The sequence below is a fragment of the Heloderma suspectum genome, chromosome 1, assembly GCF_057233095.1.
Source record: "Heloderma suspectum isolate Gila_16-S chromosome 1, 16-S_ref, whole genome shotgun sequence".
Taxonomy (NCBI): Eukaryota; Metazoa; Chordata; class Lepidosauria; order Squamata; family Helodermatidae; genus Heloderma; species Heloderma suspectum.
In genome coordinates, this window is record NC_139458.1 from 117,433,122 (window position 1) to 117,459,117 (window position 25,996).

The following is a 25,996-nucleotide window of genomic DNA, read 5'->3' on the forward strand; positions in this document are numbered from 1 at the left end:
ATGGTTTAGTGGTTTTCCCTACGTTCTTCCATTTAAGCCGAAGTGTTGCAAGAAGCAGCTCATGATCTGAGCCACAGTCAGCTCCAGGTCTTGTTTTTACTGACTGTATAGAGCTTCTCCATCTTTGGCTGCAAAGTACGTAATCAGTCTAATTTTGATATTGACCATCTGGTGATGTCCATGTGTCGAGTCGCCTCTTGTGCTGTTGGAAAAGAGTGTTTGCTATGATCAGCGTGTTCTCTTGGCAAAACTCTATTAGCCTTTGTCCTGCTTCATTTTGTACACCAAGGCCATGCCTGCCTGTTATCCCGGTGATTTGTTTTGGTGTTAGTTGTAGAAGGTGTTGTAGGTCTTCATAGAACCAATCAACCTCTGCTTCTTCGGCCTCAGTGGTTGGGGCATAGACTTGAATTACTGTGATGTTGAATGGTTTGCCTTGGATTCGTACTGAGATCATTCTATCGTTTTTGAGATTGTACCCCACTACTGCTTTTCCCACCCTTTTATTGACTATGAGTGCTACTCCATTTCTTCTCAGGGATTCTTGCCCACAGTAGTAGATATAATGGGCATCTGAATTACGTTCGCCCATGCTTGTCCATTTTAATTCACTGATTCCCAAGATGTTGATGTTCAATCTTGCCATCTCATGTTTGACCACCTCCAGCTTGCCTTGAGTCATTGTTCTTATATTCCAGGTTCCTAAACAATATTGTTCTTTACAGCATCGGATTTTCTTTTCACCACCAGACACATCCACAGCTGAGGGTCCTTTTGGCTTTGGCCCAGCCGCTTCACTCTTTCTGGCGCTACTTGGAAATTCCCTCTGGTCTTCCCCAGTAGTATATTGGACACCTTCCGACCTGAGGGGCTCATCTTCCGGCATCATCTCTTTTAGCCTTGTGATATGTTCCATGGGGTTTTCTTGGCAAGAATACTGGAGTGGGTTGCCATTTCCTTCTCCAGTGGACCACATTTTGTCAGAACTCTCTGCCATGACCTGTCCATCTTGGATGGCCCTGCATGGCATAGCTTATGGCTTCACTGAGTTACACAAGCCCCTTCACCACAACAAGGCAGTGATCCATTAAGGGGAAATATAGAATAGCAGAGTACAATATTCTATTTGAGTCATTTTAGCAACATACATCTGCACTGCCCAAATAATATCACAGACCACTGCTCTGGGCTGGACCATACCTTCATTCCTTGAACTCCCACTCCCAAACTTCCAAAAGATTGCTTAAGAGCGCAATCCTATGCAGATAGGTGGCTGCCTCTGAACTCAGAGGTGACCGCCTATCCAATGCAGGGCAGGAGAAGCATGTAGGGGATCATTCCCTCCGCACTTCTCCTGCCCTGCATTTTCGGCTAGAGAGCTGATTTTGGCTGTCTAGCCGTGGGATGGCGAAGCGCGGGAGGAGGCTGCTGGACGACACATAGGATTTGTCGTACTGGCATTTCTGCCTTGCCCGCCCTGGAATGCCCCCTGGAATGCCCCGTTTCGGCCCGCTCTGCGCTCTTATTGCGAGCACGTAGCATGGGGCTTTTCCATGCTGCCTGCGAGGCAGTGTGGAAGGGGGAGGAATGTCAGTTCTCTGGGAACCGACCTTGGTCCCAAAAAACAAGATACCCTATGGCCCTCTAGCCACTGACTGGTGGCCATAGAATTGCTCCCTCCTTGTTTCTTTCTACTCCATTGTACTCAGTTTTTTACATTAACTATTACTTATCATTACTTTTAAACTGGGCTATTGGCAACATTTGGATGTAATGTTAAAACTATAATTTTAGCATTAACATTACATGTATGTGCCATGGGCTCATGTGCTCCTCTCTCCCCTCCCCTCTTCTAGAACAGCTGCTTGGGAATTTGATATTTTGCTTCCACTTTCAATTAACCACAGGTTTGCATTACATGGAAACCTTAAACTGTGGTTAATGTTAAGTATGGTTAAATAAAAGAAGCCAGTTTCATAAACCGTGGTTTGAAGTTGGCTTATTTCAGTAAACTATGGTTAAGGTTAGTTAAAAATGGAAGCAAAACCTTCTAAGGGAGCAATCTTATGGCCGCTAGTCAGCAGCTAGACAGCCATAGGATATCTTGTTTTCCGGGAACCAACCTTGGAGCCTGCACTCTGAGGTTGGTTCCCTGAGAACCAAACTTCCCCCCCTTCCGAGCTGCCTCACAGGCAGCGCGGAAAAGCCCTCTTCTCCATGCTTGCAAGAGGAGCGAGGAGCGGCCGAAATGCGTTCTGGGGGGTTTTCTGGCGTGGGGAGGGCGGAAAAGCTGGTATGACACATCCAATATGTCATCCGGCAGCCTCCTCCCCCTCTCCTCTGACCCGCGGCTAGACAATCCCCTCTGTGCTTCTCCTGCCCTGCATTGGATAGGCAGTCGCCTCTGAGTTCAGAGGCGGCCACCTATCTGTATAGGATTGCGCCCTAATTGACTCTTTACGATCATGCCAGAAAATGAGAGGGGAGTGGGGAGTTGATGAGTCCAAGTTTTAATTTTTAGTTTTTTAAATTATTTTTATTTAAAACTAATTTTCCACCGCCTCTCATGTACAACATATTCAGGTGGTTTACAATGTTAAAATTACCATACAAATATAAATTATAGCAAACAATCAACTGTACAATAAAGCCAGCAACCACAAATTATAAATCAAAAGACAAGTGTCATGGATCATCAAATGCCAAAGTGAATAAAAAAGTTTTCAACATATGCTTAAAGTGTAATAGGGTCAGCACATGTTGTATTTTAGTATTATGTGTACATGCAGCCAATGACCCAGTTCAGATAGAACTATTGTTATGTACACGAGCCTCTTTCCTCCTCTGGAACAGCTGTGAGGAAGAGAGAGGAAGTTTTGTTTCTGATTTCAATTAACCACAGTTTAGTATTATGTCCAAACCATAAATTCTGGTTAATCTTAGCTATAGTTAGTTGAAATAAGCCAGCTTCCTAAAGTATGATTTGAAGTTGGCTTGTTTAAAATAACCATATTTAAGACTAGCCATGGTATTTCCAGTTTGAACATTATAATTAATAGCAGTTAGTCTAAAATGGAAGTGAAAGCTTCTGAACTTCTCCTGGCCATGCCAAAGGAGGAGGACGGAAGGGGGAAGTGCACGAACCAATGGCTTGCTGCATAAAGCATGGTTTGTTTTTTACAACCAGATGAGGTCACTGTTTCCTGCTGTCACATTTTTGTCTTCCTAGCATTCATCCTCTTTCAGCAGCTCTGGGGTACTACTTCCCATCTACAGTTTAAACTGTGTAGGTTCTCCTATACTATATGTACTACAGTCTAGTCTTGGAGCCAGATTTAATATCCATAGCTTCAGAAATGCCTCCAAGTGACTGCTTCTTTGTTTGTAAAACTTTGCTTAAGATGCAAAGTGCAGTGATGTTTTTCTGCACTACCGTGGAAACAGCTTCTTTTTAACTAAAATGTGAGATTCCCACCTTTTGCTGACAATTATCTGGGTTGTTCAGCAAAGATAATTCCAGGACAATTGGCAAACAGGAAAATAACTGGACAGTCCAACTAATCACTGATTCTAAATGAAATAGACCCAAGACCTGTAACTCACTGAAAAAATAAAACTTTGATTAAAATAATAACAAATTCTAGCATGTGTTATAGAACCATGTAACAGAATACATATTGCCATAACTTTTTGTTGTTAAATGAATTTACTTTAATTAAATTTCTAGTATTGTTTGCACTTATTTAAGGTGAAGATGGAGACAGTGATATTTCAAAAGATTCCACCCATTTTACAGAGAAACAGCAGGATGAAACAGGAAAAACAGAAAATCACAACCGTCAAATGGATCAAATTGAGAATAATCAACCTGATGTAAGAATATTATTGCAGTAATACTTGTGATAATGTGATTTATGTCTTTAATAAGAGATTTACTATTTTTTGTAAAGAACCCCTTGCTTTTGTATTTAATTTGTTTTACAACATTGTCAGTGGAATATCGTTTGCTGACTCTTGTTATTCTAAGCAGGTCTAGAAGTAAACTTTTAAATTGTAGAACTCACCAAAGATGGAGTAAATCTGTGATAAATGTACCATTCAAAACACAATGTAACTTTTTTATTGATGTAATAGTAACAGAGAGCTTCAGCTGCAGGGCACTATAGAAATGTAATAAATGAACAAAAGGAGGAACCACTGGTACTTCAGGTTATGATAGAAGCAAAATCCTGGCTGGTCTGAACATCCTTGTTTAAGTTGTGGGAGCTGGTTTTTCATTTTCCTGTGAAATAGTTCTTCTGGCTGGTATATAGTGGCTTCCTATCTCTTAGCTTTACAGATCATTCCCTCTATTTCTGAACTTCAGGTGTGAGTGCTCATGCGTATATAGCCAAAACAGCACCACCCATACACAACAGAATATTTTGTAGAAATACAAAAAAATGCAGGGGGAAACCTCCATTTTAGGGAAATACCTTAAGGGTGCAATTCTGTGGGGATAGCTGGCCGCCTCCGAACTCAGGCCACCACCTATCCAACACAGGGCAGGTGGAGTGCAGAGGGGATCTTCGCCTCCGTGCTCCAGCTACCCTGCATTTGCAGCTAGATGTGGATTTTGGCTGACTAGCCACAGCACTTCAGAGCAGGGGAGGTGGCCAGACAACACATAGGAAGCATCGTACTGGCCTTCCCAAGGTCCCTGCCCCCAGGAACGCTCCCTTTCCTCCTGCTCTGCGCTGCTGTTACAAGCACAGAGCAAGGACGATCTGCTCTGTCTACTAGGGGGACGGGATTGGGAGACGGTTTTCTGGGACCCAGCCTTGGAGCACGGGCTCCAAGGTCGGTTCCCAAAAACCAAATAATCCTATGGCTGTCCAGCTGCTGTCTAGCAGCCATCAGATTGTGCCCTTAGAAGGAGTAGAGATGTAAAATTTCCAGAAATTTTGAGGCCGTGGAAAAAAGCGTTGTTGTTTTTTTCCAGGGGAGTGGGGTTGGAAAAATTGGAAATTTTGGAAAAATTGAAAAATAAGCAGTTCTTATTTTTTTAGCGCTCTTTACAGATCTAAAGTCACTTTGTCTTGAGACAGCCTTCCCCAAATGGATGCCCTCCAGATATTTTGGCCTTCAGCTCCCAGCAGCCTCAGGCAGCATGGCCAATGGTCAGGAATGCTGAGCACTGTAGTCCAAAACATCCGAAGAGCACCAGGTTGGGGAGAGCCGAGTTTAGGAACATAAAACAGCCTTTGTGTTCCTAAAGTTATTTTATGTATGACTTCTTTGCTCATAAATTTATCATTATGTTTTAAAACTTTAAAAAGTAAACTCAGTAAATGTGTAATTATTGTCTGAATAGATTAGAACTAGAAACACAGGACTTTATATATGGAACAAAACCCAAGCTGTCAAGAATGCACATTTATTATCAAGAATGCACAATGGTGACTCTACTCAGATGTTGGGAAACTAGACATAAATATCTATCAGTGAAATAAAGCTTAGATCAATAACCTTAATGAGGAATGAAAGAACTAACTAAACTGGGAATCTTACAGAGAGGATTAAAAAAAATATTTTCCTCCATGGCTTTGTTATTTCCAGACATTTTACATCTCTGATCTTTCTATAAAAATATTCTTATTGCATCGTTTTTAGAAATCATTTTGGAAGGGGCAAAGGCTGGGTAACAATATATAAATACATTGTCTTAAATTCTAAAAGAAAATATTCATAATCCAGAGCTGTTTAATTTTTCCAATTTTTTGGAAAAAAACAAAAACAGTCCTTGGGGAACCACCCCCACAACCATTTTTTCTCTGAATTTTTCCAGTTTTTTCAGACCCTCACATCTCTAAGAGGGAGGGCAACCCCCCAAAAAACAGCCTAATGAGGACAGAATGGTAACTGAATGTTCAGTGGGAGAAACAGAAAACCAGATTGGAGGAGAAACAAAATGGAGTATCCTGGAGAAAGATTGTCTGACTGACTGGAACAGGAACACTCCACACTGCAACATTTTGTTGCAGGTCCCACTTGAGTTTTATTTATGCTCTTATCAGAAGTTGGTAGACCTGAGCTTTGCCTGTTTTTTTCCTCTGTCAAGGCTTCCAAGCCACTACTCCAATAATTCTCTAGGTTTTAGCACTGGTTTCCTACTGGCAATCTGTCCATGTTTTCACACCCTTTTAAACTCCAGTACTTAACATGTGAAGGTATTAATTATTGTCCAAATGATCGCAAACGTAACCCAAATCATGGGTGTGGCCTTCAACATACACCCTGGTGAGAAAATCTACACTAGCAGAAAAGCTTAGTCTCTCTCAAAAAAAGAGAGAACAAGATCCTCCAGTTTCTAGAAATGTTACACCATGATTCTTCATATAGGCCGGAAAATCACCTATGTTCTCTGTAGTTCTTTACCAATTAAAACAGATATGGGGAATATTTTTCCTGTTGAGATCCACATTACCTTGGTTGAAATATGTTGGAATCCACATTCCAGCAGTTATTAGAACACAATCCATTTTCAGTTTCTGCAGTAATACTACATGTTAATGCATTCTATAATTTGCTTGTGTTGTGTTAGTGGAGAAAAGACTTCTCTTCCACCCCTTTCCTTCCCCCAGCCTGAATTCTGCTCCAGAGGAAACCCAGGATAGGTGAGGGAGAAAAGGTTCCTGTTGGGCCTGCTGTCTTCCTACCATTTTCCAACCTGTGGTCATTAAGGTGGGGCGGGGTTGGGGGGATAGGCAGAGGAAGACCAAGTACGACATCTCCCTGACCTTCCAAATTGAGCAAAGGCAGATCGAAATGGAGGTAAGCACACAAACCAGAAGTTAACATGATCAAGAAATGCAAGATCCACATTGCCTTTTATATATACAATGTGTGGGCAACCTCTGGCCCAAGGGGTGCATACAACTCTCAAGGTCTCCACATCTCACCCATGGCCTTCTCTCTGCCTCCCATGGTCCAATTAGGCTTTTTAGACGTCTCCATTGATGCCAATGGAGGCTTCTAAAAAGCCTAATTGCCATGTGGGGAGCATTTCCGGGTGGTCGCTGCTAGGGAGGGTTAAGTCTTCCCAAGCACTGTGAACCCCACCCTGCAATCCAGTCCCACACATCCATGAGTTTAAATTTGGATGTTAAAGTTTGTCATTTTCATATAGATGTTTCTTATCTCACACACGTATAAGTTATGTTTCAGCTGTGTTTCTGGGATCAGTAGCATGTGGTTAACTTTACTGTTGGTTGCATACACTTTTTACTAAAAGTTCAGAAAGATATCTCTAATGAACCTACTGGAAATATTTATGCACAATTTTCTTTGCAGTTCATAGTGTATATTCAATGTTTGTTGTTTTTAGGCCCTTACAACAATTGAGGTACGATAGAGATTAAAATATTTAGTAATATTTTACACAAAATACATCATCGCAAAATGTTAGTTGTTGTGACATTATTACTCTTTACACCAGCATTACTTACATAGGCCGAGATCACTCATCCCTTATTTGGCTGGGTATTCTATGTGAGGGTGAGGGTAGAAGAAAAAAGAAGCAAGAGAAAGTCAGAAGAAGATAAATACAAACTATTGGATCCACAGCTTCTTAAATAGCAAGGAATAAATATTAGCTGTCAAATAGTGATCAAGTGTTACTACAGTTTTGTGTTGTACCAAAGATTCCTGAGCCTCATTTGGCAGCTAGAATAGGTTCTTGAATTTATCAGACAGACTAGGGAATATCTTAGGACTCCTGCTGTGAAAGTAAGACTAAAGGTGCCATCCTATGGGATGTGCCCTGGTTACTCTTAAGCCTCCGAACTCAGGGGCTTACAAGTATCCTATGCAGAGGGAGAAGTGCCTTGTGCTTTGCATTTTAGCTAGACAGGCAATTTTGCCCATTTAGTGGAGGTTTCAGGGAGGGGGAGGGAAAGAGGCTGGGGATGGCTGGGGATACCCAGGGATACCCCATATTCCCATGTCCCCAGGCTCCTCCCCTCCCCTGGGAATGCCCCCTTTCCCCTCCTATGAATCCGCGTTTGTGAGCTTGCAACAGCAGCCAGCACGGTTCTCTCTGAACTTTCTCCTCTCTGAGAGAAGTTTTCGGGCTCCAAGCGAAGGCTTTGGGTTGCTGTCTCGGAGCCAGGAGACTGAGGAATCCTTTGGCCCCCAGATGCTGTCTAGGGGGCATAAGATTGCTCTCTAACAGGGTTTGGATCCAGACCTGTAATTCTGCCAGCGGAAGGATGCTGCTTGTGGAATGGAATTTCCCCGTCCTCCCCCATTCCTTTGCAGCCCCTTGTTACTCTCAAAATATGCTCCTTTCACTGGCAGAATGATGATTCTATGTCCAACCCATAGGGTTTGGGGCATCAGGATGATAGAGCAATTTCAAATACCACAAAGCTGGTCCAAATTCACTATCTTTATGTAAGATAAAAGGCTTTTCTGAGCCAGAGGTCCTCGGCTGTTTCTTAATGTTTTTCTATAGTGATTATACAAGGGTAACCAAGTAATCATGCTGTGGGTTTCAGATCACATAAAAATTTTCCCATTACTTTGTGTAGCTAGGTGGTTACCTAGCTTATCCCTGGTCAGCAATGTCTGACTCTACACAAAGGTGATTACAGTAAATAACAAAAAGAAGTATTTTAATATAAACGCACTTGCTAGATGCACATTACAAATTAGTATTCTTGTCTGCTTATTATACTTTCTCTTATATAGATGGAGAAAGATCCTTCATTTGAACTGATGGTAATAGAAGACCATGATTCATTAATGGAGAAAATGAATAACTGGAATTTCCAAATATTTGATCTTGTTAAAAAAATGGGAAATAAATCTAGAAGAATCCTTAGTCAGGTTTGTTGCTACTGGAAATATGTCATAATCTGTATCTTGATGCCTTTCATTACATTTGAACACCTCCTGAACTATGCCATATATGTTAACAGATATATAGCACAATTATGCTATTTTCCTAGCCTCTACATGTGTGTAAATATTGAACATTTTTTTGTTGTGGGAAATTTTAAGTCAGAGAGAAATTTGGAACATTGTTAAAAAAGAAAGAAAGAGGGGGACAACTTTTAATTCACTCCTGATGTTTCTGCTATCATTTTCTACAGTCATTCCTGCACTCTTACTAGTGGGACTGCAAGGGATGAGTAGAAGTAACCCTGCAGTAATCTTCTTTCACATTTCTGTAGAACAGCATTGAGTTGCACAGAAAACTGAACAGGTTCTGGGGTGCAATCCTATGCTTTTTTAGACAGAAGGAAGTCCTACAATTCCCATGCTGGGAATTGAAGGACCTTTTTTCTGTCTAAACATGTACAGGATTACACCCTGGGCGAGCATCCCAAGGGCCATATGATAGTTCAGATTCCACCCTCTAATGTCAGAGACAGTGGTCCAACTTCAGAAGCAGGAGTCAGAGATTTGACACCACCAGCCCCGATCCCTCGCAGCCAGCATGGAGAGAATCACACTAGCTGCCACCCCGAGGTCAGAAACTCGACCTCAGAAAGGAGGAAAAGGTACTGTTCTGTTGGGAGGGAAGGAGACCAGAGAGGCCAGAATACTATACTTTTGAGCCTCCTCCAGTCACCTTCCCTTCCCCCTTTAAAGCACCTTTGCTAGATAGGCTGAAAAGCCCATCTAGCGAAAAAGCAAAGAACAGAGGGTGGGGAAGCAAAGATGGTCTCTGCCATTCCTCCTGCTTCAGCCCAGCAGGGCATAGGAATCTCGGAAGCCTTCAAGTTCAGAGGCTTCTGAGGAGCAAGAGCACAATTGATAGAATTGCACTCTAAAAGGATTAGCCTTACAAACTATCATGGGCCATACTAGTACCTCAATTCAAACTAATGGGGCAGGGTTTAGTGTGGCTAATCAAAATAATTTAGAGAGTAGGTTTCTCTCTTGTATAATTATTGGCACTTTATTTTTTTATTTACTTTGATTTGTTAAGAAAGTAGTAAGATTTGGTAGTAAATCTTAATCAAAAGCAAGGGTTTGATTAAGAAGGAACCTAGTTAATAGATGTAGTAGTGTATTGTAGTTCCTTACCATAGTGAAGATCAGGAACTTAGGGAAAGTTGTGGAGAACTTGCACCAGAGAGGAGAGGAGACAACACATGTTTTGCAAGCCATGTTTTATAAGGTAACCAGCATTGTGTTTGGATGAGATCAATATATTACAAAGAGCTGGCAAACACGTTATCTACATCCTGTTTACAGAAAGAGACAAGTGCCTTTGCAAGTATGTTAAAATCATACTGTTCAGTATATATTGACCTTTTGCCTTCTCATTTTGAAACTGCATAAACTGCATAAAAATGCTAAAAGTAAGCTGTGGCCAAATCTTGTACGTAGCTAACATATTGTGGTTAACCATATATCCCAGAGGTACCCTGTTACTGGCTACCCTCATACAGAGCAACAGCCTTATCTCTGATATACCATTATTCATAGGTGGCCAATCTGCAAGTGATACAAACACTAGGAGATTTTGGCACTCCTGGACAGTAGCAGGAGGGCCCATAGCCAGGAGGGCCTGGCTATGGCACTGGATGAGGTCTGCACTCCTACCTGTCTTTCCTATACTTGTGCTGCTGCATGCTCACCAGCTCAGCAGACTAGAGGTAAAACCATACAAGAGCATGGTATAGGGGTAAGGCTGCATTGGTGTGCTCTGCGGTGGCCCTGCCTCATTTTGTGGAGTTGATATGGCAAAGAGGCCAGAATGGCTTGCGAAAGAAGTCACCATGATCATAGTTGTGATTATATATGCTTGAATGGACACCTTTAGTCACAGAAAGTAGAGCCAACATTTTCGGGAGATCTCTCTGTTGGCATATTTACTCAATAATTTATAGAGAGATATTTATCATTAGATCTTTCAGCTTTTTAGATTTTTGAGAAAGAAGAATGAGGAAAGGTAGATTATGCTGTTATAAACTCCTCTCCCTTTTAGTGCCATGATCTAGAAAAAAAACCCTCAAAGTTATTACAATATTACATTTATTTGGAATACAGTTGAACAGAAACCTTCACAAAACCAGTGCTTAAATGTAAAGAGAAGCATGTACTTTTAAAATGTGGACCTAATAAATAAAATATAGGTGTGTGAATCTTGCACGGAATTCTCTTGAAGAGCAGAAAAATAAGAGTTGTTTAAATGAATTAATAGTCAAATCTTGTTGGTTAGGAAACCTCATTAATAGTGAGTTAGCAATAAACATACAGGAGATTTTTACTGAAGAAATCAATAGTTTGGATACAGAGATTCTCTCTGCTCACAGAAGATGGCCCCACATAAGGAGGACCCACGCCCCAAGTTGTTCCAGCGATTTTCTTGATCTTCAGGAGCAGCTTTTGGAGGATGGATGGGATTGCTGTGAGGAGGAAGGGATGAGAACAGTTTAGTGCTAGTAAACTTCTACTCATGCCTATATATTTCAAAATGTAAAACCTGAAAAAAGTGAAATGTAAATCATTGTGCTTTAACATTCTTGAGAATGAAAATAATTATATTATGCATTTAGGTTGCATTCACATTGTTTCAAGACACTGGTTTATTTGAAATTTTCAAAATTCCAACTCGGCCATTCATGAACTACTTTCAGGCACTAGAAAATGGTTACCGAGACATTCCCTGTAAGTAATACTTCACAACATTAGGTGTGTTTATTCCTCTGAGCCATGCTATGTGGTTTATCATTTTAGCCATATGATATTTGCAAAGAACTATTACTACAATTTAGTATAATGGTATGGTGACTGTATTTCTTTTATGAATGTTTTTCTTATGCATTATAGAATAATGACAATAAATAGTTTTAAAAAGCTAATAATAGTTTGTGTTATTACATAAATTAGGTTTATGTAAGGTATTGCTAGCCTGGCAAATATATTACAAAGATTTATAGAATTAATAGGTTACTTCAGTGAGATATATAGAATTAATAGGTTTTACGTTGCAACTTCTAAACATTTGGACTCCCTTCTCATTTTGGTTCTTCTTCTGGAAGCATGTGTACACTACTGATTTAAACTGGTTTAATAGCCATTTTTCCTGTTCAGCTAATGGTAGTTTTATTGGCAGACACAGCGGTAGAAAATGTCTTAACAGAATTCTCAGCATCCTCACCAAGCTACAATCCTGAGTGTTCTGATGTATCTTAATTCTTTCATTTCAAATTTTGCAACATAATCCATCTGCTTCTTTTTCCTTTCCATTGCTCCACCTTGTCCTATTTTATTGTGTCCATCTACAAAACTGTTATAGCATTCTTGAAATATTTGTGTGATACATATTTGTGAAATTGCTTTTGTGCAGCAGTTAGTACACCCCATCCTGAACATTTTCTGGTATTAGGGCTGAACCAATTAAGACTGTACTATCTTTAGAATTGTATGGGCACACAATTCAGATGCTCACTTGTTTGTCCTTTCCCTCTGTTATAGGTATTAGACCTGATGTTAACCTGTTTACTATAGGGGATGGCAGAAAATCCAAGGAAAGCAGAAACAGAGAACTAAAGAGGGTAGAGAACAGATTCATTGTTAGGGATTACTAAGAAAGGGACTGAAAGCAAAACAGCTAATATCATAATGCCTTTATATACATCTGTGGTGCAGCCTCATTTGAAATATAGTGTATAGTTCTGCTCACCTGCATCTCAGAAATGATGTTTTAGAGTTTAAAAGGTACAAAACAGGGCAACACATATGATAACAGACTGGAAAAACCTTCTGAAAGAGAATGCCACCACTCCTTGCCTTCCTACTACAGTAATGCCAGCATCAACAGCATACAGCCACTCCTGTTTCCAGATACAGTAAAACAGAGGGTTTTTGCCAGATTTCCCCCACTTTCTTTTGGGATCCTCTTCTCCTGTATCTTCTGGAAGGCATTCCAAGACATTCAAGCCGCCCCCCTGCCCCGCCCACTGGTCAACAGGCAGGGTCCAATCTAAGCAATCCTCTCCAGGAGGAGGGGTTACCCTGCCTTCTCACACTGGCCCTGCCTACCATCAGTTAAACATGATCCTCGCAGAGTTCTGACAGCTCAACAGCTTAGGTCCTTTTATATTTCAGATTACTTTGTCATAGAATCATAGAATAGTAGGGTTGGAAGGGGCCTACAAGGCCATCGAGTCCAACCCCCCGCTCAATGCAGGAATCCAAGTCAGAGCATCCCTGACAGATGGCTGTCCAGCCTTGTCTTGAATGCCTCCAGTGTAGGAGAGCCCACCACCTCCCCAGGTAATTGGTTCCATTGTCATATTGCTCTAACAGTCAGGAAATTTTTCCTGATGTTCAGCCAGAATCTGGCTTCCTGTAACTTGAGCCCATTATTCCGTGTCCTGCACTCTGGGAGGATCAAGAAGAAATCCTGGCCTTCCTCTCTGTGACAACCTTTCAAGTACTTGAAGAGCACTATCTTATCTCCCCTCAGTCTTCTCTTCTCAAGGCTAAACATGCCCAGTTCTTTCAGTCTCTCTTCATAGGGCTTTGTTTCCAGTCCCCTGATCATCTTTGTTGCCCTCCTCTGAACCCTCTCCAGTTTGTCTGCATCCTTCTTAAAATGTGGTGCCCAGAACTGGATACAGTACTCCAGATGAGGCCTAACCAGTGCTGAGTAGAGGGCAACTAGTACTTCCCGGGATTTGGAAGCTATGCTTCTATTAATGCAGCCCCAAAGAGCATTGGCCTTTTTTGCAGCCACATCACATTGTTGGCTCATATTCAGCTTGTGATAGACAACAATTGCAAGATCCTTCTCGCTTGTAGTGTTGTTGAGCCACGTATCCCCCATCTTCTAACTGTGCACTTGGTTTGTTTTTCCTAGGTGCAGAACTTGGCATTTATCCCTATTCAACATCATTCTGTTGTTTTCTGCCCAGCACTCCAGTCTATCCAGATCACTTTGAATTTTGTTTCTGTCTTCTAAAGTATTAGCTATCCCGCCAAATTTTGTGTCATCTGCAAATTTGATCAGCATTCCCTGCACCTCCTCCTGCAAGTCATTAATAAAAATGTTGAAGAGCACTGGGCCCAGGACTGAGCCCTGTGGTACCCCACTCGTTACCTCTCCCCAGTTTGAGAAGGTCCCATTGATAAGCACTCTTTGAGTCCGATTCTGTAGCCAACTGTGGATCCACCGGATTGTTGTTTCATCTAGCCCACTTTGAGCTAGTTTGCTCATCAGGATGTCCTGGGGCACTTTGTCGAAAGCTTTGCTGAAGTCGAGGTATATGATGTCTACAGCATTCCCATGGTCCACAAGAGAGGTTACTTGATCAAAAAATGAGATCAGATTCGTCTGGCTGGACTTGTTCTTGACAAATACATGTTGGCTTCGAGTAATCACTGCATTGTTTTCAAGGTGCTTACAGATGGATTGCTTTATCATCTGCTCCAGAATTTTCCCAGGGATTGATGTCAGATTGACTGGTCTGCAGTTCTCAGGTTCCTCCTTTTTACCCTTTTTGAAGATAGGGACAACATTAACCCTCCTCCAGTCATCTGGCACTTCCCCCTTCCTCCGTGATTGCTCAAAGAGAATAGGCAGCGGTTCTGAGAGTTCTTCTGCCAGTTCCTTTATTACTTGAGGATGCAGTTCATCTGGCCCTGGAGATTTGAACTCATTCAAAGTAATTAGATGTTTCTTGACCATATGCCTATCGATCTCAAGCTGCAATCCTGCCCCTTCAGTCTGTACTTCGCCTTTGCCAGGGGGGTCATAGACCCTCTTTTGGGAGAAGACTGAGCCAAAGTAGGAACTGAGCACCTCTGCCTTTTCTTTGTCATCTGTTATCATTTTGCCATCCTTATTTAATAGCTGAACAATCATTTCTTTCCTCTGCCTTTTACTATGCACGTAGCTGAAGAAAGCCTTTTTGTTGTTTTTAGCATCCCTCGCTAACCTCAGCTCGTTCTCAGCTTTAGCCTTCCTGACGCCATCCCTGCAGTTCTGTGCTACCTGCCTGTACTCTTCCTTTGTTACTTGGCCTTCTTTCCACTTCCTATGTGTGTCCTTTTTTGTTTTCAGGTCATCCCTAAGCTTTTTGTGAAGCCACATAGGCTTCTTCTGTTGTCTTTCACCTTTTCTTCTTGTTGGAATTGTTTGTAATTGTGCCTTGATAATTTCCTTGTTTAAAAGCTCCCACCCATCTTGGACGCCTTTTCTCGTTAGCGTCGCTTGCCATGGGACCTTACTGATCATTGTTCTGAGTTTATGAAAATCAGCTTTCCTAAAACCCAGGGTATGCGTTTTGACTACACTCGGCTTTTGCTTCACTTAGAACCAAGAACTCAAGTACAACATAGTCGCTTTCCCCCCGAGGTCCTGTAACTGCTACTTTATCCACTAAGTCATCTCCGTTGGTTACGATCAAGTCAAGGATAGCCAATCCTTTAGTTCCTTCCTCTACTTTCTGTAGGAGGAAGTTATCTGCCACACAAGTCAGGAATTTCCTGGAGTGGCCATGTTTTGCAGAATGTGTCTCCCAACAAATATCGGGGAAATGGAAGTCCCCCATTACTACTACATCGTGCTTCCTTAAAACATTGGCTATTTGCTTTTCAAAAGTTTCATCCTCATCTTCTCCTTGATTGGGTGGCCGGTAGTAGACGCCTTTTATTCTTTGCTCCATTTATTTTGATCCAGATGCTCTCGATGGGGCTACCAAGCTCATCCTCCTGTATTTCTGTGCTGAGATATGTATTTTTCACATACAGTGCAACCTCACCTCCCTTTCTGTTCCTCCTGTTCTTTTTGAACAAGTTATATCCTTCAATTGCTGTATTCCAGTCATGAGAGTCATCCCACCAAGTCTCAGTTATACCTATCAAGTCATAATTTCCCTCCTGTATTAAGAGTTCAAGTTCGTTCTGTTTGTTTCCCATACTCTGGGCATTAGTATATAGGCATCGAAGACCATGTGCGTCATAGTCTGGCTTTCTTCCTACATGTGTCTGAAGACTATTATTGGGCGCTATCAGAGCTGTTCTCTCCGTTGCAGTGCATGCGCCTACGTCCATTGTTACCCCCAGCATTACATCTCCCTTCCCCGTAGGATTCAGTTTAAAGCCCTCCTGATGAAGTTCTTCATGCTGTGGCCAAACACATTCTTATCATCCTTTGTGAGGTGCAACCTGTCCCTTGCCAACAGCCCATCTTCCAGGAAGTATAGCCCGTGGTCCCAGAATCCAAATCTCTCTCATCGGCACCACCTTCGTAGCCAGTCGTTCACCCGGAGTATTTTTCGTTCCCTTTCTATCCCTCTTCTAACTACTGGAAGGATGGCTGAGAAAACTATCTGGGCTCCAAAGTTCTTGAGTTTCCTTCCCAAAGCTTCAAAGTGTTGACGTGATTTCTTCGTAGCTCCGCTTGGCGGTATCATTTGTTCCCACATGGATGAGAAGGAAGGGATACCTGTCAGTGGGCTTTATGAGTGCAGGCAACCTTTCAGTCATGTCTGTAATCCGTCCTCCTGGGAGACAACATACCTGGCGAGTCCACGGGTCCTCGCGACATACTTGGGTCTCGATCCCACACAGCAAGGACTCTCCCACTACTTCTACTCTTCTCTTGTTGTAGGGCTGGGTTTCATCGCCTCTGCTTGACTGACTTTCAGCCTCTTGCTCACTCTTATGTAGGTTCCCCTGTGATTCTTCCTCTGCAGGCTGTCCTCCAGTCTCACCCACAAGTACCTGGAATCGTTTCCACAGCTCCACTGCTTCCACTGGTGCAGAGTGGCATCTAGTTCTTCTTCTCATAACTGTCACCCTTTTCCAAGGAGTATACTCCATTTTTCTTCACCTCAGCATTTCCCACTGCCTCATCTTGCTGTTGCTCTTAAAGCTTCTGGTCTTCCCTTTGCTGCTGTAGTTCCCCCATTCTGTCCAAGAACTCTTCGTGTTCTCTTATTCCCCAGCGGATCGACAGTCGCCGCTCCAGTCCACTTACTTTCTCTTCCAGCAGCTTGATCAACTTGCACTTGTTGCAGGTGTAGGCCATGTTGTTCTCAGGCAAGAAAACAAACATTGCACACACCTTGCAGGTCACCACCCCTGGAGAGTCTTGTCCTTCCATTGCCTCTTTTCCCTTTTTGTGTCTAGCTTTGTGATTGTTCTAGACTAGCCTGTGCCTGCTCCTCTACTCAGTAGAGGTTAAAAGCAGAGTCCCACTGGTGTGGAAGTGTGTGTTACAAGACAAATAAATGAAAAAAGTTAGTTAAAAAATAAAATGAAAAAATGAAAAAAAAAATGTTAGGGGCCTCCCCCTTGACCTCCCCTGCCAAACTCCCCTGGCCAACTCTTGTTTGCTCCCCCTGTCCGCTCGCTCTCTGGGAGCTTGCTTGCTTCTGTAGTCCCTGGACCAGCTGTGGCAGCTTGCTCTGCTCTGCTCTGCTCTGCTCAGCTGGGAGGCAGAAAAAAGACTGACTTGTCATTTTTTTCCTTTTCTACTTTCCTCATCTCTCTACATTCCTCTCCCCTTCCTTGACTTTTTCAGTTAGGGATTGGGCTTGGGCTTCACTAGAGGGAGTGGCCTTGGGCTTGCGGTGATTTTTTGTAACGAAGAGCAGCTGCTTACCTATCAGCTAATAGTGTGCGCTGTCTGAGGCTGCCACCAGAGTGGGCATTGGGAGCCATGCCACCTTACCCAAGCAGGTAGGCCCCAAGCCAAAGCAGGCCCCAAGCTCTCCCTACCTAGGATGAAGCCAGGCTGTTGGGTTTTACCTTCTCCTATGGTGTGAGCTGTGCCTGGAGCCCTGACCATGCTCTCTCTAACTGTGTAGTAGCTGGATGTTAGGCCTTCTCTTCGTTTTGGTGCAAAAAGCACCTGGGCAGTATCTGCCTTGCCCTCACTCTTCCTGCCCAGGATGAAGCTGGGCTATTGGGCTTTGTCCTCTCCTTTGGCATGAGCTGTGCATGGGACTTGGAGCCCTGCCCTTTCTCTCCCTAATCAAGCAGTAGCTAGACCCCTTCTTTCTGGCCCAAGAAGCACCTGGACTGTGACTGCCTCGCCCTCGGTCACCCTCCCGGGATGAAGCTGGGCTTTTAGGCTTTTCCCTGTCCTTTGCTATGAGCTGCTCCTGGGGTTTGGAGCCCTGGCCTTGCTTTCCCTAACCAGGTAGTAGCTGGGCTGTTGGGCCTTCTCTTCTTTTTCATGTGAATAGCTTGGACTGTGACTGCCTCACCCTTGTTCACCTTCCCTGGGATAAAGCTGGGCTTTGTTGGGCTTTGCCTTCTCCTTTGCCGTGAGCTGCACCTGGGGCTTGGAGCCCTGTCTCCCTAACCGAGCTGTTGAGCATTCTATTCTTCTGGTGCAAAAATCCTGGACTGTGGCTGCCTCACTCTCCCTAATCGAGATGAAGCTGGGCTGTTGGGCTTTGCCCTCTTGTTTGCCGTGAGCTGTACTTGGGGCTTAGAGCCTTGCCCTTACTCTCCCTAACCTGTTGGGCTCAGACATTTCTGTTCTTGGTGCAAAGAGCACCACAAGGAGCAGATTCCAGCCCCTCCCTGTCAAGGTCCAGGGATTCAACCGCCCAGAGAGCTTCGGCTATTGGGCAGTATAGAAATTAAATAAATAAATAAAATTCATTGCTCGCATACACGCACACACGCGTGCACGCCAGGTTAGTCTCTAGCTTATCCCTCCCCAGGACCAGGAGATGCTGGTTTGCAGGCTACCAGCTGTCTACACTGTGGGAGCAATAAAGGGGGTGGGGGTGAGAGGAGGTGGTAGCATCGCTGCAGGGAAGGCTCCTCCAATGCTATCCCACAGCAATCAGCAGACCCGCTGAAGGGTCCAACAGGCATAAGTCTATCTGAGGCCCTCCCCTTTTCTTCCCAATGGGTGACAGACTTGACTGGCGATCAGGCCCACCCCAACCCAGTGTGCGGCCGCTGTAAAAAAGGCAAACTCCATGTTAAGCATAATTAGAAAAGGAATTGAGAATTAAACTGTCAATATCATGGTGTGACCACACCTGGAATACTGTATACAGTTCTGGTCACCACACCTAACAAGCAATATTGTAGAGCTGGAAAAAGTGCTGAAAAGGGCAACTGAAATGATCAAGGGGCTGGAGCATATCCCCTATGAGGGAAGGTTACAACAGCTGGGATTGTTTAGCTTGGAAAAAAGGAGGGTAAGGGGAGACATACTAGAGGTGTACAAAATTATGCAAGGCTATCAGTGGCTACTAGTCCTAATGGCTATATGCTACCTCTAATATCAGAGGCAGTATGCCTATGTGCACCAGTTGCTGGGGAACATGGGTGGGAGGGTGCTGTTGCATTTGTGTCCTGCTTGTGCGTTCTCAGTTGGCAGCTGGTTGGCCAGCACATGAACAGAATACTAGACTAGATGGACCCTTGGTCTGATCCAGCGTGGCTCCTCTTATGTTCTTGTGTTTTTTTGCTTGGGTCAAACATTGTGGCACAAGAAATTAAGGGCTTTTAAGTGTGGCTTTTGTAGTTAATACATCCACTTTATAATGTTTGGGCCTGCGTAACCTGTGTTTTCTGGACCACATTTCATTCTGTTTGGTTGTTGAAGCTACCAGAATGCATTTTAGACAGGTAAGGCAATTTCAAGGCCACACGGCTTCCTGTGAACCAGATTTATTTCCAGTCCTCTGTAGCAGCTTAGGCAGCCTTATCAGGAGGTGAGTGCAACTCATAATAGATCTCTTTACCTCACCAGCAAGCAGTAAGATGAGCAGATTCCTGTGCAGGCTCAGTTTAGAGGGTGTAAAAGGCATGGACATTCTGTGCCCCCCAGTCTTGAAGTCTATTGTGCCTTTCCAACAACAGTCCTGATAGCAATAGTGCTCTGCAAGTTTCAGTGGAGAGGGCACTGGTAATTCTAGCATCCCCCAACATGCCAAAGGCAGCTTGGTACTCAGACCAGGAGGCATTAGTAGCAGAAGAGTCTCAGCTCTTTCCAGTATCATGGGACTGCCTCTTCCAGGGAGCTTTTCTACACCTAGATCCAGCCTGGCTTTTGCTCCATACCTGGTTATTGAATAGTTGAAACTGGAGTGTAGGTTCAATGAGAGGAAGATCATAGATATCATCCTGGCTTCTTTCAGGGTCTCCACAAACAGAATTTGTGAAGCTACCTGGAGGGCCTTTGTCAGGTGGTGCAGAAGGAAAGAGATAGATGCAGTGACTGCAGGGATCGGTGTCATGCTTATATTCCTCCAGGCTGCACTGGATCAGGACCTGCACCCTGACTCTCAGCTACAGCAAGTAACTTTTCTACTGGCCTCTTCAAGGGCCCTGGAGGCTCTGTTGCTGCCCATTCCTGTCAGGAATGTTCCACCTTCCTACCTGGAAGCTGAGTGGTGGTGGCTCGGCCACTTTGCCTACTCTGCAGGAGTTCTGAACACTTCTGGCTTCTCGGGACAATTCTATTAATGGAGTGTAGAACAATACCCGGAAGGCCTTCCGTTCCTGGTGCCATAGCTTGAGTAAAGTACTGGGGGAGAATGACCTATCAGGGGTCTTGGGATTTCCCCAAGTGGGTCTGCTAAAGGAGCTCAGTGCCAGCACCCTCAAGTGCCAGGTTGTTCCTCTGAATAGTGTTTTGGGCTGCAGGGAGTGGGAATCCTTTTTTAGTCATCCCCATGTGAAGAGCTTTCTCAGGGATGTTTAGTAGCACTTTGGTTCTCCTGTGGTTCATAGATTTTCTATGTGGAATTTGAATTGGGTCCTTAAGGCCCTTATGGCTTCTCCCATTGAACCCCTAGCGAGTTGCTCTCTTAAGCACATTTGTTTTTCCCTAAGCGAGTCCATCCCCAAGAAAAGGCAGATAGGACAGCTGCAATTAGACTGGTGGAAGCTCAGTTTGTTTGGCATCAGGATAGTTCCTTGGGTAAGATCTTTTCTTCTACTATTTCCAGCTGGCTGAGAGAATGTATTATTACCTTGACTTACCAATCTCTGGGGAACTCTCCCCCTTCAGGGAACACAGCACACTCCCTCAGAAGGGCATCTGCTATGGCCACTTGTTAGAAGAGATTTGCAAGGTGGCCAGCTGGGCTTCCTTGCACACCTTTGCTAATTATTATAAGATGTTTTCTCATTTACAGATGCTACCTTTGGTAGGCAGGTTCTGCAGAGAGTCCATTTATCCCACCCAGGGAAGGACTGCTTTGGTATAGCCTGAATGTCTTGAAATGCCCTCCAGAAGATACAGGAGAAAGTAAAGTATCTTACCAAGTATTCCTATTTTCTGTATCTTCTGGAGGGCATTCCACCCTCCCCAGTAAGTTCGTGTACTTACATTTTCCTTACAGGTTTCTGCCTCTGCCATACATGTGGAGGTGATAGATAAGGTCTCTTGGGTCAATTCCTTCTTGTCCTCTTTGTGTAATGCATTCTCATTTTCATGAGATTATAGTTGGTGCCTTTGCACTTCTTTTGGTTTTCTTTGTTCTGTTCTGTTATCTTCCAGCTTTGAGGTTGAGGGGCTATCTGCTTTTTCAGTCTGATCTGGGAAGATAGGATAGACCCTCCCCCTGGAGAGGATTGTTTAGATTCAACCAGTGGGACGGACTAACCCAGATGTCTTGGAATGTCCTCCAGAAGATACAGAAAACAGGAATTCACAGTAAGAAACTTCCCTTTTCTTTCTACCCCAAGATTTCCTGCACCCCAAGGTTATTCTAGGCAGGCCCGGCCTACATAGTTATTTTAAAGGATGGGCCCAACCAACCTAGTTATTATCTTAAACTCTCAGTACTTAACCTTTTACATGTGTTAGGTAACAGAAAACAATAGAAATATTTAGAAAATTACATTTCAGTTTATTTTATTTTGATCAAAAGATTACACACACATGCAATTAAATAGACTACAGCAGGCTCCAGAATGCCTCAGTGTTTTTGGTCATATGTTTGTTTGACTTGCCTTTTGGTCCAGATGCTTAATGTCACAATGTGACTTGATGTGTTGGGTTAAATTTCTGAAGTGGTATTCTGAATTGAAGTGAATCTGTTCACTTTAATGAAGAGTATGCAAGCAAGTTGTTCAATGGCAAAGGCAGAATGTTATTTGTGGGGACCGAACTTCTTCTTGAGTTAGAATTTAGTTATAAATAAAATAAATTCCACCCCTGCCTCCACCTATTTCTCCTTGATCAGCCTCCTTTCATCCTTGGCTCTCTATTCCTTTCTTGTAATTCCACAGTCTCATGATCTCTCTTCCCCATTTCCTAGCCTCAAGTCTTCCTGCTTCAGTCTGCCCATCCCCATCCTGTCCACAGTTCATAGTCCTTTCTGGCCTTGGACCCTCTGTATAATGTTCCCAGCCAAACTTACCTTTTACTTCCTTCACAGAAACTATGCCCTTTGTCAGGGTGCTATGAGACCAAGCCTTCTGCCACAGCAGTAGGAATGTTCATGAAGATTCTGTGACAGCAGCTCAACCTGTGTTCTACAGAGGGCAGCTTGCAAATAAGCAACTGCCAATGTTTGCCTTTAACATGTTATATGTTAAACATGTTATATGTTCATACTGAAATGTAATAAAAATTACATTTTAGATCACAATCGGATACATGCAACAGATGTTCTCCATGCTGTGTGGTATCTTACAACAAGACCAGTTCCCGGATTTCAGCAAATACACAGTGATTCTATGACAGGAACTGGCATTGGTATGTGATTTTGTTTTTCTACATAGAGATTTTCCCCAGTAAGATCAAATGGATACTTTTGAAATAACTGAAAAAAATCTTCAAGTTTCTTTTCTTACTTGAAGATTTCATGGTTGAAGGATAAAACTAACAGTTGATGTCATTTGCAAGCAGTGTGTGTCTGGTTTTAGGATAATTGATTGAATAATTGCTGACATATTTTGCTTCCTAGCCAAGGAAACTGTTTCACTTAGATCTCTTCTCCTAAATGAGACCTATATCTTCCTGCAGCAGTCAGCATGTTTCTAGCAACTAAAATACATTAGGCTAGTATTTCTTTATTTAATTAGGAAATGAAACATCTCAGACTAAAAATACCTAAGGTTACACTATTCAACTTAATTAGAGTTGTTTTAAATTATTCCAGTGTAAAAATGAAATAGTCCTGAGCATTCAACATCTAGTTTTAAGTAATATATACCCATATTAAAATGTTCTGTTAAGTTTAGCCCAGTATGATAAGCAATGAAATTGCTTATCATTACACAAAATACATTGAGATAATAAGGCAGGACTTTTCTTATTTTGATCATATGTTCTTTAAATAATAAAAGCATCACATGTAATTGGTATCATTAATGTATAAGCTGCTTTTCTTTTGAATGAAAGATGAAAGGAGACTTGAAGAGATCAGCATAGCAGTTAAAAAATACCGAATACAAAAATACCTTATCAAAAGATAAAGTCTGGTTAAAATATGGTAAGCAATCAGGAACAACATAAATAATGGGGAAACCACTTATAAATAAAAATGCCTTCACCTAATGCAAGTCAGTTAATAGTTTGCATATCTTCCTAGACAAAGAGTTCCAAAGGATGGATGCCATTACATAGAAGGTCCTGCCCCATGTCCTACTCAATCTTACTGTTTAGAGAGAGTGCCACAGAGTAAATGTTCAATTCCTGATTGGAATGGTGGGCTGGAAGAATGTTTGCTAAGGTATACAGGAACCAAATTGCTAAGGGCTTTAAAGATAACAGTCAGTATCTAGAATTGAATCCAGAAGCAAATTGGAAACCAGTGTAGATGTGGTTGAATGGATAATATGTTCTCTGTGGCTTTTCCTTGTTAATAGACAAACCACAGAGTTCTGCATTCAAAGGCTCTTAAAGGAAAGACCTACATAGGGTATATTAGAGCAATCCAATTTGGAGATTATCAAATTAATTACAGTCACAAAATACCAATCACAGAGAGAATCAAATAGGCTCACCAGCCAAAGCTCATAGAAAAGCACTCCTGCAGTTGGCAGTACCTGAGAACTGACTAGCAAAATATGCTTCAGGAGCACACCTAGCTGCAAACCAAATCCTTCAGGGAGAATATGATTTGTCCAACGCTGGTAATCTCCCTGCCCCAAGTCACCAGATTTGCCAGTCAATATCCCTTCTAGTTTGTCTAGATTGAGTTTCAATATTATGGTACTGTGTTCCGAATCCTTGCTGCTCAGCACCCAGACACAAACTCAAGAGCATCTTCGAAGCACTGTCAGCTAAAATCTCTGTCAATTTTAACTGAGGTGACAGCACCTTTCAAGCTTTCAAAGAGGAGCATGTACAGGGGGGTTGAGGAACCTTTTTCTGAATTTTTCTGACTTGAGGCAAGCACATTAGGGGCCACATGCCGGCGGGTGCGGTCACACCCAAATTAAGCAAGATCCACGCACTGCTGGCATGTGGTCCCTAATGTAATTGCCCAGCTCCCATTCACGGTCATGCACACACTCTCACACAAACACACACATACTCTCATACACATATGCACTCATGCACACAAAGCACACACACGTCCTGAAAATGACTCCACACACACGCGCACGCACACGCACACACACGCACACACACACTGAAATTAGACTTTTTAACGCCTCCAGCGTCAGCAATTAGCTCTTCCCTCTCCAGCAGGCCCCCTGAAAATGTCTCCCCACCCGCTGCAATTAGGCTTTGTTTTTTTAAAGTTTAGCTCTTCCCTCCCCGGCATTTGCACTCCTAATATGCCCTCTGTACTGCAATTAGGCTTTAAAATATTCTCCATTGGAAGCCTGTTTGCACCATGGAGAAGTGTCACAGCATTGAGGAGGGGAGAGTTAGTCTTCCCCAGGAACACCACCCCCCTCCACAAATCCACACATAGCAAAGTAGCCACTGGTACCAATGGAGGCTTTTATAAAAGTCTTAATGCAGACCAGTGGAGTTGGGAGCAGGGGAAATCTCTTCTCTCCGATCTCTACAGAGATTAGCGATAAGAGATTTTCAGCTGGGAAAGTATTTTTATCTCCGATAAAGATTTTCCTCTAGGATGGGGGGGGGGGGCGCCTGGGAGAGAAGCTAGCAAGCCAGATGAGGACCCCTCATGGACCAAACTCAATCTAGAGGCTAGAGATTCCTCATTCCTGTTGTACAGGGTAAGTACATAAGCTGAAGCAGTGAGTAGAGCCTGCTCAAGTTCCCTGGGGATGTCTTCACAAGCGATTTACTGCAAAGTTAGAGCAATCTGAATCTGTTTGCAACAGGTGATGTCATCACCAGTCTGCTGCCAACCAGCCACTTCCCTCATGAAAAGCCACATTTTCTGAAACTCTTTTTACTCCAACTTTTTTACTGAAAGCTTCTCCCTGGCCGTTTTGCCACAGTGTGCCATGTCCCTCCCACATTAAATCCTGGGTATGCCTCTGTGACCTGGCAGTGACGTGATCCAGGGGGTGGGGTGCCCCGCTCCTTCTTGTTTCCCCAATCGAAGTAGTTTTTCCCATATTCCCCCTTGTGTGCATGTTTACTCGGAAGTAAGAAATAAATCTTGTTCCCCTACAGTGACGCTTTAATATATTCCATTGCTGGATGGGACTCTCTGTAAAGCATTCCCCTTCTGTGCAAGTTTACTAGGAAGTAAGAAATAAATCTCACTTCCCCACAGTGAATCTTTAACAGATCTCAGTGCATACAGAGCCACAGTAAATTGTTAAAGTGGTAAAGGCTAACTTCAGTAGCTCGCCCTAAAGCGCTTTTTTGTTTCTCTGTGAAATCGCTATCTTGATGCTGTGCTTCTTTGATGTTCTGTAGTTTCTCTGTTATGTAAAGTTGCAGTAGCGATCATTCAAGATCACGGAGCTTCTCATCTCATTGCATATAGGGAGAAGGAGAAAGGGGGTGGGGGGTAGAAACAGGTGATGGAAGCAAGCATTCCCCGGCAGAGTGCTGGAATGGGGTGAATTTGAGAGGCTGGGCTGCTTTCATGGGAAGTTTTTATATGCTGCACTCCAGAATTGGGGA

At 43.1% G+C, this 25,996-nt stretch overlaps 1 protein-coding gene across 2 annotated transcripts in view; it reads left to right on the top strand.

Annotated features, from left to right (window-relative positions):
* The window catches only part of PDE3B (phosphodiesterase 3B), a 142,667-nt gene that overhangs the window by 101,460 nt on the left and 15,211 nt on the right, over positions 1–25,996 (top strand). Inside the window, exons 8-11 of one of the 2 annotated variants that reach the window (XM_084854993.1) lie at positions 3,749–3,873; positions 8,731–8,868; positions 11,553–11,664; positions 22,574–22,687. In XM_084854993.1, the coding sequence (XP_084711119.1) occupies positions 3,749–3,873; positions 8,731–8,868; positions 11,553–11,664; positions 22,574–22,687 (489 nt within the window). The remainder of the gene's footprint in view (positions 1–3,748; positions 3,874–8,730; positions 8,869–11,552; positions 11,665–22,573; positions 22,688–25,996) is intronic. The other variant, XM_084854994.1, reaches the window with a different exon arrangement.